This window comes from Chelonoidis abingdonii, chromosome 4 (assembly GCF_003597395.2).
Source record: "Chelonoidis abingdonii isolate Lonesome George chromosome 4, CheloAbing_2.0, whole genome shotgun sequence".
Classification (NCBI taxonomy): Eukaryota; Metazoa; Chordata; order Testudines; family Testudinidae; genus Chelonoidis; species Chelonoidis abingdonii.
The window spans coordinates 114,024,449-114,038,565 of NC_133772.1; the positions used below are offsets into that span (position 1 = coordinate 114,024,449).

The window sequence follows — 14,117 nt, forward strand, 5'->3', positions numbered from 1 at the left end:
AAAATCCTGCATTCAAAGATCATTAAGTTGCCAAGTCAAATACACGAAAGATAGGAAATAAAAGCATTAAGTTGTCAGTGCAAACTTAATTCTGTCCTCTTGTGTGTATGCATTATGAGACAGTCGTTAATCACATGCTATTTTGGATCCTGCCTCATTCACCGTACAGCATGTATGGTACTCAGGGCTGTGTAACGAATGAAGCTGTTGTCTGTAGGACTCCTGTCTTATTTGCTATAGAAGATAGGTGTGTAGTGAATGAGGCAGGGGACTGAGAAAATATGGTCATGTGTTAAGGAGGCTGAATGCCATGCAAGATAACTGGATTCTATCCTTGGCTTCACTTGTTTCTTCCAAAAAGCAGTCAAAAATTGTAATGGTAAGTGTTAGACAATAGAGATGTAAGGATTGGTATACTCCCCCATGTGTGTGTGAGAGTGAATTCTCTTAAGAAGGATGGTTTTGGAAGCCAATCCGCTTATGTAGCTGAGGATGGACTCCTGAAACTCTGCCGGGAGGGGAAAGAAGGGGAGACAGAAGATACTTTTAAAGATTTGGTGCTTAAATTCCCTCCTGGCCTCCATTTGTTCTGGGAAGTGTGTAAGAAGTAGATAGTTCCTCCAGATGTCCACTATTTAGAGAAACACACCAGCACGTCTGTGGACAGCAAATGACTGACTCCTAGGCAGGGTGCTCCTACTTGGCAAGGAAAGAAAGGAGAGTAAGTGAGTGAGCCTCTAGGTGTGTGTGCCCATAGGATGAGAAGAGCAATTATAAAAATGGAAGATAGGAAAGGAGAAAAATGGATGCAGGTAGAAATTGCTGTTAAATGCAATCTATCTCACATGGGCATTACAGGATTGTTCCCTACAGGAGAGTCTCCAGCACTTTGTTTAGCTGAGAGTCTAGTTTAAACTCAATCACCATTTCTGTTACTGTGACTTACATTTCAGTAGTGCCTAAAATGTGCTAGGTGAGTTACAAACCCATAGGATGAGAATGGTACATTCCTATAAGTAATGTTCTTAAGCAAATCTTTCAGCTGTGGAGCAGCATTGTAATCATGGTGCTTTGATTCAGAAGTAAGGAGGAAAAGGGCTGGATTTTTCACAAGGGCTCGACACTCAAAAGCAGGACCAGATTTTCAAAGAAATCTACTCCTATTTTGAAAATCTTCCCCCAATTGTGGGTTTTGAGCACTTGAAAACTGGCACTGGGCTCTTGAAGATCTGACCTCTTATTTCCTAAATATGGAGCTCCCATCTTTTCCCATGGGAGACTATTCCACAGACCGCATTGGGAAACCTGTCCTGATAGGTTAAATTTTCCTTTTGTTCAGTTTCAGTTTGTTACAGCTAGTTAATAATAGCTAAAGCAATAGTGATGGTGATTAGTTCTGTATAAATGCAATTACTTATAGTGGCCACAGAATCATTCAAGTTCCAGATGAAAATGACCTACTGGATCTTATATAGTCCCTATCAATGCAAGATTGTTTCATACAGCCTATTCTCCAGTGTTTTGTCCTGTCCAGTTTTAAATCATCCAAGCAATGGGACTTCCAGGACTTACACTTGTTCCCTATGTGATTAAGAAATATTTCCTCAGACTCCTTCTGAATTGTCCTTTCGCTTAATTTGACCCACCCTGAACAATTTTCTCCTTCTTGTTTGTGCCATTCCTATAATTAATCAATGGCTTGATTGAACTATCAAAGCGATTTTTGTGGAGATATAGGAGAAGGAAGTGATTTTTCTCTGTTTGTATTTCAGCCCATTTAGCTTTTTGTGCCAGAACTAGAAGAATTCCTTTTTGCAATGGACAATGATGCCTGATCAACCAAAGCAGCACTGGGCACCTCCCCTCTGAAGGACATTGGGGTGCCTGTTTTTCAAGTTATAGTGATTTGTTCTGTTACTGCAGAAAACCATATAACTTTTTTTTCTAAAGGTTTCCTTATATACTACAATATTCTACAGTGATTGGTCAAAAAACTATTCTGCAGTCAAGTGTTACCATAGAACATGGGAGCATTTTTTTTTAATACATCCAGGAGTATCAGATGGAGTCCTTTTTATCAATAAGTTCCTGATATTTCAATGTGGGGGCTGGTAGCTGGTAAGGAGCACCTCTGCGCTGAGGAAAGTTGTTATACGAGTTGTTATACAGCCCACGTGTCTCTCTGTTTAACCTGTCTATTTTATCTAGCGTTGCCATAAGCTCTGTTGTCTGTGCAGAAGGAGATCAGAATGCGGAGGTGGAGGGGGCAAATAAGTGGAGAATAGTGGGTCATTGTGAAGGCTGCGTCCCTCTCACTCCTGCCTCGTAGCACTAACTGCATTTCTGCCCCCATCCAGTAGGAGACACTGATGATTTGGGCCTGGCCCTGCTGAGTGGTCACCTTTAGGGGCTGGTGAGAGTGAAAAAGAGAGGAGAGGGGAGAGTGACATCCAATTAAAAATATGCACAAGCCTTCTTGTAACACAGAGAAGAGGAAAGGGGATGACCCCAGGTGCACAGGGCTTTTGTGCGACTCATCGAAAGTCAAAAGCAATGGAATGAAAGTTGATACTTTTCAAGTGAGCTGCCTCTGAGTGTTACACAGGCATTTCCTTGGGTGGTTTCCCCTCTCCCCCTTCTTCTGTGGCAGTCTCTGGTTGACAGAGCTGGAGGAACAGATAAGAGGCAAGAGAAGAAGCCTGTTTGTGCGTGTGTGTGTGTGCGTGTGTGTGTGTGCTTGGCTACTTCAAACAGCATCTGTTGCATCCCTCACATTAGCTTTTCCCTTGGCTCTGCAATGAGTAGCCAGAGCTTTTTGTTCTTGCTGTTCAATAAGTAGCACAATTATGGTGGGAACAGTTTATGCCTTATCGGTGAGGGATGGTGTTGCTCACTCTTTGTTTCCTTTTCCCAATTTTAACAGATGCCTAGATCTTAAAGCTATCGCCTGCCGGATGCTCATGCAAACTCTGGTGTAAGCTTTTGCAGCTCCAGTGGGGTTTTGCTGCAGGGTCTTTTCCCCTCTACACACACACACACACACACACACACACACACACACTTTTTCTCTCTCTCTCTCTCCTCCCCCCTTTGCGTGGATTTTGTTATTTTCAGATACAGTGGTGGTGGATAAGGGGAGCATCTAGGATGAGAAAGCAGACACTTTTTGTTTGCCTCCATGTGACTTGCGTGTGCACACACCTTTTGAATTGCGGTAGGGATGAAGGATTTGATGGGATAGGGAACTGCTGGAGTATCTTGGGATCTGAAGCATTAGAGAAGCTTGTGCGGACTGGAGCCTGAGTTAGGAGGGTGTGCAGAAGTTCTGGAGGAAAAGGAGGTGGTGTTTGTTTTTTTTTAAGTGGTTCATGTTTCTCCCTTCTATGTTTTCATTCAGCTTCTCTGCTGGAGACTCAGTGTCCCCTGGTTTGCTGTGAATGGGCCTGGGGTGTATTCAGGTCTGTTGGTGTTTTTGTAAAGGTGTGTTGTGTGCCCATTTGAAGTCACTGGAAGCTGCAGGATCAGGCTTGACATATTGTAGGTGTACCAGCAGGGAGCAGTTAGTTTTATCCTGGACTGTCTCTAGTCCTATCTTAACCCTAGAGTGACCAAGCTCTACACTCTGCATCTTCTCCTGAGAGATGCGCTTGCAGCTCCTATGACATCATTGCATGATGCCTTCCACATTACAGATAATACATGGAGATTGTTAGCACAGTGATAATACAGATTCTCTATAGGCGGGGGTAGGGGGATGTTTTGTTTGAGAGTCCTTCTAGCCAAACTATGCTATAGACTCCTCTGCATAGTCAATAACCTGGTGATAACATGGTTGGGGGAGGAGGGGAATCACTGTCAGCAACGCCCAGGAAGAGGCTGATAGACCCACAGGAACCACATTGTACAATGGTTGTTTCATCTGTTGAGAGCCGGGGGTGGGGGGAAGAGGGGTTCTTTATATGGCATTATCAGCTGTGCCTATGTGTAGTTTTGCCACAGACAATGCAGCATGCATCCTGTGAGAGTTAAAAGCAGCCCCGCTTTCTCCTTTTGTCCTTCCAATCTTTCAGCTTTGGCTGCTCTGACCTTCTTTCTGTTCATCTTGTGCACGCTGACAAGGTATACATCTTAGGAAATTACACCTATCAGCAGCTCCCACATGAACAGCCTGGGCCGCAGGAAACGTTTCACTCTTTGTCTGCCTGGCAGTGAGACACTTGTGTCATTGAAGGATTTTTCTCCCCCTCCCTCTTTTCTTTTCTTTTAATTCTCTTCTTGGCGTCTGGGGAGGCCACAGCAAACACGCGTCACCTGGCAGTTATTGCTGTGAGATGAGCAGGTGATTACAGGCAAAAGCCAGGCAAGATGATAGGTGGGAAGAAAGAGGAAAAGCAGAGGGGAGCCTTTGCAGTGTGTCTATTAGAGAGTTCGCTTTTCATTAGCACAGAAGCCAGTTAAAAGGAGCAAAAGCAACAGCTTTTCCAGCATTTCATTTTTGCGTCAGACAAGGTTTCTTTGAGCTCCAAAGGAAAATAAAAATCTCCTCTCCACTCTTGTGGGTAAAAATGAAAATCATTCCTTATTTATTGCAGATGACGTTTTAACCGTCTTTATTCCCACCACTTGCTAATCCAGGCTTTCAGGCACTGTTTAAGTTTCCAAGTAAAAGCTCATCAGAAATAATTTCCTAGCATTTTCCTCTCAGGCTAAGAAGTCATGACTTTAATTTTAATATATCAGAATTAATGTTTAGCACTGGTGTGAAAGGGGCCAGAATGATGGACTTTAGAGACTAAAGTCCTCTACTGATCCACAAAAGAGATACAGTCTGAGCTGCAGCAGGCCAAGCATCTTCCATGCTACCTTGCAGATGTGTCTTTTCCCAGACTAGAGGGACCATTGCTAAGGGTGAGGGCACAAGACTCTACTACCGGCACAGGCAATGTAACGTCTCCATATAAAAAAGATCCCGTAGACACTGTGAACTAAACTTTTATATCTAGTGTAAATTGGTGGAAGTTACACTAGGGATGAATTTGCCCCTGTCACCACTCAGATCATGCAAATTGCAGAGGCTATCAGTATCTGCTGCCCGGTAGATGATACTGTCAAGAATAAGGAAAGCTTAGCCTTAAGTACAGACCACAGTTCTTTCCTCATGCTCCATTCAGTCTTGGGTTCTGTGCTGAAAGCAAGGGCAATAATTGTTCAATCTCCTAACTGAATCTACCCCACCACAATCATCAGATGCAGAGCAAGGGACGGAAGAACGCAGGCAAGCCATATTCCCACTCCCTTGCTTATTCTACCATGTTGCCTGTGTGGAGCGAGGGAGGGAGAGGATAAATATGAGCCTCACTCAGGGCTGAACCTAAACAAGGTGCTTGATACCTCACTCTTTAGCGAAATAGATCAGTGACATACAATTTGATTCTGACAGAGGGACTGGATGGAGAGGGAACTCATGGCCCAATTTCTAACCTTTTCCACCACCTTGAGGTCTCACAAATCATATGGCCAGCAGGGCCGGATTTACATTCATTATTTTTCATTTTTGCAGCTCTTTGTGGATCTGGTCAGCACAGCAAACGGTCACAAGGCCAACTATCCCCATGGTGGTTCCAACCATAGGGAGCCTCTTTCCCTGACACATCCATCCCAGTTCTGCAGACACACAAGCATCTGAAATGTTGTGTTCTTACCTGACACAACTTAAACTTATGACTATGAACTTTATTGGATCATGACAGAGAGAGAGATCACTCCCATTTAAAGAATAAACTCATTTTACAAAACAAATCTCTCATACACCAAACTCATATGCATCTGGGAAAACTACAAATCTCCTTTGCAAGTAAATCCCTTGGGAACGGTGCTGTTGAAACTGCCCATTGTAGCAATAAACTTCCTCTTATCACCTAAGACAGGAAAATGCAATGGAAATCTGCCCTCTTCCTGCAATGGTGGTGCTAAATAAATGGGTGGACTGTGAACTACAGAGCAGTAAATTCACCCATTGACACCTAATAAAGCAAGGCAGAGTGACGTTCCAATGCTTTATGGTGTCACCAGAACCCACTGATGTATTTATAGTCGCCTTCACAGTTTTGCCCTTAAAAAAAAAAAATTGGGCAGGTTGTTTCTCTTTGCCCCTCTCCTGTTTCCCAAAGGCAACTGGTCCACCAGTTTCTAGCCAAATGGAGACAAAGGGGAGGTGCTCTGCACCTCCCTTATTTGGGGGCAGTCATGTCCATTGCAGCCCCTGAGCCAGGGTAGGACAGTTTTAAGTGATGACCTAACTCTTTGGTGTGTCTCCTGTCCACCCTCCACCTCCCATGCTGTAGGCCTACTGCTGCCTAAGTGTGGGGGACTGAGCTTGCGCTAGGGCAGGATGAGAGACAGCTCCAGTGTCTGTGCCCTGTCCTCCTCCCCCGCTGGCTGTGCCAGCTGCAACAGTCTGGGAGTCGACTGGCACAAATAGGAGCAAAGTCATGGGAAGACAGTGTCATAGTATAATTCCTCAATCTGAACCTTAGAGTTCAAATATGAGGTACTAGCATAAATTTCTCTAAGCTTAATTACCAGCTTAGATCTGATAGCGCTGCCACCAGCCAGAATTTCAGTGTCTGGCGCACTCTGGTCTCCCCAAAACCTTCCCTGGGGGACCCCAAGACTCAGATGCCCTGAGTCTCACCACAAAGGGAAATAACCCCCCTCCCCTTGTCTTCTCTTTACTTCCTCCCAGGCTTCCCCTCCCTGGATGGCCCGGGACAATCACCCTATTTAAATTCCTTGAAATGGAAACCAGAGAGATCAGGTTTCTCTCACCCTCACTCAGAGTCCCTGCAAATGCAAGCTTTGTAACTCTAACCCGAAGAGATTTTCTCTTCCCCCCTGTCTTCTTCCTCCCACCAATTCCCTGGTGAGCTGCAGACTCAATCCCCTTGAGCCTCCACTAGGAAAAAATCCAACAGGTCTTAAAAAGAAAGCTTTATATAAAAAGAAAGAAAAAGACATAAAAATGGTCTTTGTATCAAGGTGACAATATACAGGGTCATTGGCTTACAAGAAAACAAACTGAATAAACAGCCTTATTCAAAAAGAAATACAATTTAAACATTTCAGCAAACTACACACATGTAAATACAAAAAAAAACCCACAATATAAGCCTATTGTCTTCTACCTTTGTACTTACACTTGGAAATAGAAGATTAGAAAGCCTGGAGATAGATAGATCACTCTCAGAGCCGAGAGAGAACAGAGACACAGACAAAGAACCCACACCCAAACTTCCCTCCCTTGAGATTTGAAAAATCTTGTTTCCTGATTGGTCCTCTGGTCAGGTGTTTGGTTCCCTTTGTTAACCCTTTACAGGTAAAAGAAACATTAACCTGTAGCTATCTGTTTATGACAGACAGAGAATAGGGTGACCCCAAGAGGGCATTGAATGAGGATTAACAGCAGGACGAGTGTGTTTTACAGAAAGGGGAAGAAGCCTTTCTATTTTTGTACCTCAGCCTTAGGACGAGCGTAGTTGGAGGGGAGGAGAGGGAGAAGAAACTCCCCTCCCATTTCCCAGAGGTTGTGCCTGTACCTGATGCTAATGTTAGTACCGTAATGTTCTGCTCCCATGGAAGTTCAAAAGTGTTGCCATTGGCTTCTGCAGGAACAGGATCAGGCTCTTAGTTTTTAAAACTTCTACACCTGCCATCACTTGTCATCGAGGGAACTGGTGACCAAGCTTGTAATATGGCTAGTTCTGTCTCTTTCTGAACACTAGCCACTGAGAGGAAATATGGTCATGAAACAGCAGAGTTGTATTGTCCTGATCACCGGCTGGGATAGTTATTTTAAAATATATTGTCTGTATTTTAGAAATAAGCTGTTTGATGATGGGCTACATTTTTAAATCTTTTCTGAGAGAATGACTAAATTCCTCACAATCTGACTAGGTGACAAACATTTCAAGATACTGTAATTTGTACTGGATTGTACCTTAGAATTGAGTGGGTCAGAACTTTGGGAGAAAAAGACTGGGGGCTAGTGCCTAAACAGGAGACAGGGCTCATAGGCTCTGTAACAATCTCTGGGAGACAGTGTGGTCTAATGGTTATGTTAGCCAAATGGGCTCGTTCTCCCCGGAGCTAGTCAATTACTCCAGGGAGGCACAGAGAACAAGACTGAGTTTTATACAGACCTTTATTATACGATCAGCTGAGCGGGTGCCTTCCCCGACTAATGCCAGAGGAGTGACACACTGAGACATAATAGTTGTTACATATATATACCATTATTTACATCATATCAGATCACACTGACACAGCATATTTTCCAGGCGTTTGCAGACGTGGGGTACATAGGTCTATTTGCCTGTTGATACACTCTAAACATTCCACGTTGTTCTCCTTGACTAAAGTACTTAGCAATGTTTGGTATTGGTTATGAAAGCAGGTCACTATTTCACAAGAACAGCAAAGCCTTAATCATTTTATCTATCAGTTAGAACAGAGCTAAGTCTCAAGACTCTTTGCTTCTATTCCCAGTTGTTCCACTCTCTCATTTAACTTCAGTGTGCCTCAGTCTGCATAGTTTTGATAATACCCCCCTCATGGGATGTTGTAAGGCTAAATTAATTTATTTGTAACTTAATTAATTTGTTAAGCTTTTCAAGTTCCCTGCATGATTGCTAGATAAATGCAAACTCGAATAGTTCTGCTTTCTGGAAGACTTCAACCTTCAGTGATGAGTTCCTGACTGCTTTAGATAGCTTAAACTAGAAAATAAATGACAAATATGTCACATTAAACTAAAAACTCCAGGTGTGAGGTTCCAGTTGCCCATTCCGAAATGATCATAATGTATCAGGAATGGTTATTCCTCTCAACTGCCTATCAGTGAAGTAGCTCCGAGGTCCATCTAAAAATGCCTTAAGTCTGCGCTGTATCAAATCAAAATCGATTTCCAAAAACACGGAGTTGTGTGATAAATAACTGAAGTTAGTAGAGTTTTTCTATAAGTTGAGTAGGTTTCTGGTTTTTGTGCACCCCTCCCCAAGACAACAGAATGCAAGTTCTCAGACATACAGAGAGGTTCCTTTATTTATGAGCCAGGGGTGGTGACTAATAATGATGCTATTGGGAGGCAGCGTGGTTTAGTGGTTAGGGCTCCCAAATGGGAGTCTGGAGACCTTGGCTCTATTTCCGGGTCTGCCACAGATGCACTTGAATGACCTTGTGCAAATCTCTTCACCTGTGTGCCTCAGCTTCCCCGTGTTAAATGGAGATGTTTGTAATGGAAATTGATATGCAGTTTAGGCTCTGAGTGAAGAGTGCTGTGTCTACTGAATAGAATTATTATTTGTGAAAGGCAAAATCTGAGCATTTGGCTAAGGTTCTGACTCCCTCAGGGGTCAGTGCAACCACGCTGGTTTGGACTCAGCCCACTGTGACAGAAACATAACAAACAACATTATATAAAAACAATGTAGAGATTTAATGAGCACAGTGAGTCTAGGTTGCTGCATGGCTCTGGTGCAAGAAGGTAGTTGAAGGCACATAAGCCTTTATCTAGCAGAATGTCCAAAAGCTAGGAAGATACTTCCAGTTAATGAAGGGCATTGTTATGTGCTTGTGTACTGTGCTTAAAGCTGCTGGGGGGAGAGCCTTCTGCTCTGCATCTGCAGTAGATTGCATCTGTACAGCTTGTCCATTCCTCCAACTAATTTCAAATCACAGCAGAAAACACATTTCCCCACACTACAGCTTTCCCCTGGTAATTTCACTCTCCCCTCTGCTACTGTTGCGAACTCTCTAGATCTCTTCGAAGCATTTTGATGCAGCGTTGTTGCTTCCTGTAGCTTTCCTTCAAAGTTAGATTGCATGGCCCGCACTCCAAAGAGTTCCTGCCTGCCCAGTCACCGGTGCATCATTCCTGAGCTGCGCATACCTTCGGTGAGATCCGATTGAAGAAGAGCCAGTATAAACCTCCTCCCTGTGTCACAGATGGCCACACCATTTGGCAGTGTCTCTCCCCTACCCCTTTTTTTTCTCTCCCTTCCCGCCCGCCGTTTCTTTTCTCTCCGTTTCCCCCTCCCCTTCGCCGCTGGCACATTGTTGATGCCAAACAAAAGGGGGCAGAGAGGGGAGAGAATGTCTCTCCTTTTGATCGGAGGGAGCACGGACGAGGCTGAGGAATCTTGCCGGCTCCCACTCTGCGTAGTGGAGTTTCAGAGACAAGGCTTTTCCCCTCCTTTCCTCCTGCTTTGCTCTCAGCTCTTTCGCCCATGGTAGAAAGATGCCTCGTTTCTTTCTTCCTCCCCGCCGTGACTGGCGATACAAATACTGTAATTCTATTTCAGAGCCACTGGAAAAGGGATGAGATGGGGTTGGAATGTGCCCAGGTGCCCGGTGGGGCTCGGGAATGTCAGATCATCTCTCCCCGGTGTATCTATAGACCGGGCAAATTCTCCACCCTGATTTCACCCCAGGAGGACGGACACACACACAGAGCCCGATTTCTATCGGATTTGCTAAGTACCTGCTGCTCCCACGGACTTCAGTTGGAGTTGTAGATGCTCAGCATGTCTGAAAACCAGGCTCCCAACTACGTTTGTGTGGTTCGCCTCTATTTATACTGAAGCTGGAGGCTGTGGTGACAGGTGCATTAACAATTAGGCAGACAGATGAGAGATGTGCTTGGCTACTCCTTCCAAGAACCAGCCCTTTAAACGTGGAGGTTCTGAGGCGGATAGGTCTGGGTCAGTATCCGCAACTGATTTTCTTCCTATGCCTGCATGGGGATTGGCTTGGGGGTTTTGTTTCATGACTTTTGTCTCGATTTATTTTTTTATTGTGTATTTGTTTGCAGTAATAGATGGACTTCAGGGAACAATTCTGCACTGGCCCTAGTGAGGCAAGTTGTGACTTACATTATGATTTCAGTATAAGAAAAATAGCCGTTAAGAAAGCATCGTTAGCCAGAGTAAATTCCAGGAAGAGCGAGGGAGGGAGGGAAGGAGTGTGAGTGAGAGAAAGATGTATATGAATGGAGGGGGTGGGACGTCAGCCCCCTACTCCAGCCCCTCCTTTCTCATGAACCAGCCATTGCCTCTGCAGAGTGTTTGAGCTTCAGTGATTCGCTCTCTGGAGTGAGCCTATTTGCGTGCGGCTCGCCCATTTGTGAATTTGGCTCCCCCAGTCCCCTCTTCACTTCACCTGCGCTTCCTGGTTGCCTTCACTTGCCCCCTGAGCATCCTGCTCCACGTAAAGCTCTCTGTCTCTCCTGTGGATTCTGGACTTCTTTCCTCTTCCCCTGCTCTCTTCCTCTTTGCTCTGGCTCTCTCTCCCTCACTGAGTTCCCTGCCGCCTGGATCCAGAGGAAGGAGGATACCCATCCAGATTTGTGTGTGTGCGCCTAGCAATTCTGCATTGCAACACTTGCAAGTGGAGAAGCAACAGAAATCCCTTTTAATTGGGATAAAAAAATTAAAAACCTTCCCAGGGTCTCTGGCTATTTTTTCTTTTGCCTCTCTCCTGTTAAGTGAGAGGCAAGGATCACAGACAGGGAAAGTCATCTAGGATCCCGGAGGAACCTGACAAGGGAAAGATCCAGGATCCTTCTTCCTGACATGTGAGGCTTTCCTGATCCCGCCTGGCGGTTTGGTGCAGCAGCAGGGTTCCTGGCACAGGAGAGCCAGCCCTGGGAAACATCGACCTTTAATTTTTGAGTGTAGTTGTTTATTAACCTTCCCCCCAACCCCCATTCTCCTCCCCTCCCATACCCTCCCAGCGCACACACCCTCCCACCTTGGAAGTGACTCTTCCCTTCTGCTAGGATGGGCCCCTTGACATCATGAACCATATTCTGTCTTCCTGGCTGGAATTCAAACTACCCGTCTGTAGGTGCCCAGTGCATTGACCATGCACCTGAGAATAGACCCCAGCATCTGCCCAGGACGCCACCCCGCCTGGACCCTGTGGATGTGCTCCCTCTTTTGGGGATGTATCGTCAGCTCGGTTTGGAGTTCCTCTAACGTGGCTTCTTCTGCCTCCTCTTCCTCGTCTGTGTCTCAGGCTCAGCATGAGCATCATTTCCACGGCAGCAAGCACCACTCTGTGCCTATTTCTATCTACCGCTCCCCTGTCTCCCTACGAGGAGGACACGGTGGGTTTTCACTCTGTTTTTTCTTCAGAACAGCTTTAGCATGCACGGGAGGGGGACTTGAGAACAGAATTTGACTTTCTCTTGCAGGGCTGTTTTTTCTCTCCCCTCCTCCAAACCCCTTTTATTTACCTCTGTCACCTTCCTCGTCCTCCCCCCAAACCCGCTTTTATGAAAAACCTCCTTAAAACTGCCAACTTCTCCAGGCAGATCAGGCTGTCCTGCTTTGGGGGGGGGGAGGGTTAACCCTCGGCTGCCCAGCCGTGAGCCCCACTCCCAGGCTGGGAAGCCGGAGGGACTTACCGCTAGCGGCGTCAGGGCTGTGAGAAAAGTCCCACGCAGCTTGTCAGCTGGCTATTGAGGCTGGGCGTGAAATTGACCCGGCCGCTCTTCTTGCCGAGTGTGCTGGTGGGGCTGGGTCCCGGGGAGCCGGAGCCGGGGGTGGTGTTATCAGTTGCTTTGGGAAGCCTAATGTTTGAGAGCGGATCTTCCTGAAATCCGAGAGCTCTCTGGTCATGTGCGACTGTGCCTCTGTTGATGCTGAAGTGGGAAGCTTGGATAATGGGTCTGCATGAGCAGGCTCCATTCACCCTGCTGTAGGTTAGGACATGCTAGTCGCAGGGCGCGCGCGTCACCCTCCCCTTCGGGGACACAGATTGATGTTTCGAATCCATGTGTGTTTGGAGGTGAGCTGTGTGTGTGTGTTGGGTGTGGACATAGTCACACATCCTGGCGGGGACGTGAGTTTACGGGTAGCTGTCTCTGGCTGTATGCTATGTAATCGGACACCGTCTCCATAAAACGGCAGCTAGTTAGAGTCTGAGGGCTGTACTTGGTCTAGCAAGTTAGAAGGGGATGAGGGTTTACCCCGGGCTCCCCTTTAACAGGGCGGGGCGGTACAGCGTGGGTGATGTACAGCAGAGGGACTTCTCCGGAGACATGCCCTAACCCTCTCTGGTGTGTTTGGGAGCTGGACTACTGCATGGCCCCCCTTTCCCCACTGCGTTCTAGCCCTGAGCGCTGGGGAGAGTGTCAGAGAAGCTACAAAGGGGCGAGGGGGGGGGGGGAATGCCAGCACTAGCTGCTCGCTCGCTGTCTCTCAGTTTTATTTGATGGAGTTGTCAAGCAGCTGGGGGCTCATAAAGGGAAACGCTTGCTCCTGACGCTGAGTTATCGCTGATCCCTGCTGTGCCTGGTATTGGCTCCCTGAAAAACCTGGGGAGAGGCAATAATAGGAACTGTATTTAAATGTAGCCCGGCAGAGCGAGCGGGGGAGGAGGGAGAACTGGGGCAGGAAAGAAGGCCAGAGCAGCGCGGTGAAAGGGGGGGAGGCAGAGTTGCTTGGCAAGTCCTGTGCTCCCTGGCGTGCTGAGCGATGCTGAGCTGGTGTAAACCTGCCAGGCTGGGGGCTATGTGCGCTGCTCCTGGTTTCCCCGCGTTCCCCGGGGGAGGGTTAAACGGGAGCGCTGGAATGCGAGCAGAGCAGAGCTGGATTCCGTGGCAGCTGTGCGCTCTGCTGTGCTGTAACTGCGCCTCCGTGCCCTGGTGAGGGGCGTTAGCCCGGCCGGGGCTAGTTAAGCGGCTTCTTCCCAGCACAGCGCACCTTTCACTCTCCTGTCCTGCGGCAAACGCTCAGCGCCCTCTAAACCTGCCTGCCCATTTGCACTCGGCTGCCTCCAAGCAGGAGGATTTGGGCAGTGGACAGGGAGCCCCAGACAGCTGAGTGCCTGGCCTTTTGGAAAGAGTTTCTCCAGAGTTGCAGCTGAAAGTTGCAGACCCACTGCAGGGCATCAAAGTGTGAATTCCAGACTCTTTAGCCTCTTACCTCTTCCAAGGCCAAGGCATCTCTGGCATATTGCTGAAGGCTGGGAAATGACCAGAACACCAGCAATGTTTCTGTCACTGCCATCCCTTCCTTCACTGTGTGTTCCCAAATTTCCAGCCCTTGCCCCACCCA

At 46.8% G+C, this 14,117-nt stretch overlaps 1 protein-coding gene across 17 annotated transcripts in view; it reads left to right on the top strand.

Annotated features, from left to right (window-relative positions):
* The window catches only part of NRXN3 (neurexin 3), a 1,449,735-nt gene that overhangs the window by 936,975 nt on the left and 498,643 nt on the right, over window positions 1-14,117 (top strand). Inside the window, exon 1 of one of the 17 annotated variants that reach the window (XM_032801873.1) lies at window positions 11,203-12,163. The exons of the other annotated variants lie outside the window; for them this stretch is intronic. Coding sequence (XP_032657764.1) covers window positions 11,920-12,163 — 244 coding nt within the window. The 5' untranslated portion in view covers window positions 11,203-11,919. Of the gene's footprint in view, window positions 1-11,202; window positions 12,164-14,117 lie in introns of those variants that run through there. 17 annotated transcript variants of the gene reach the window in all.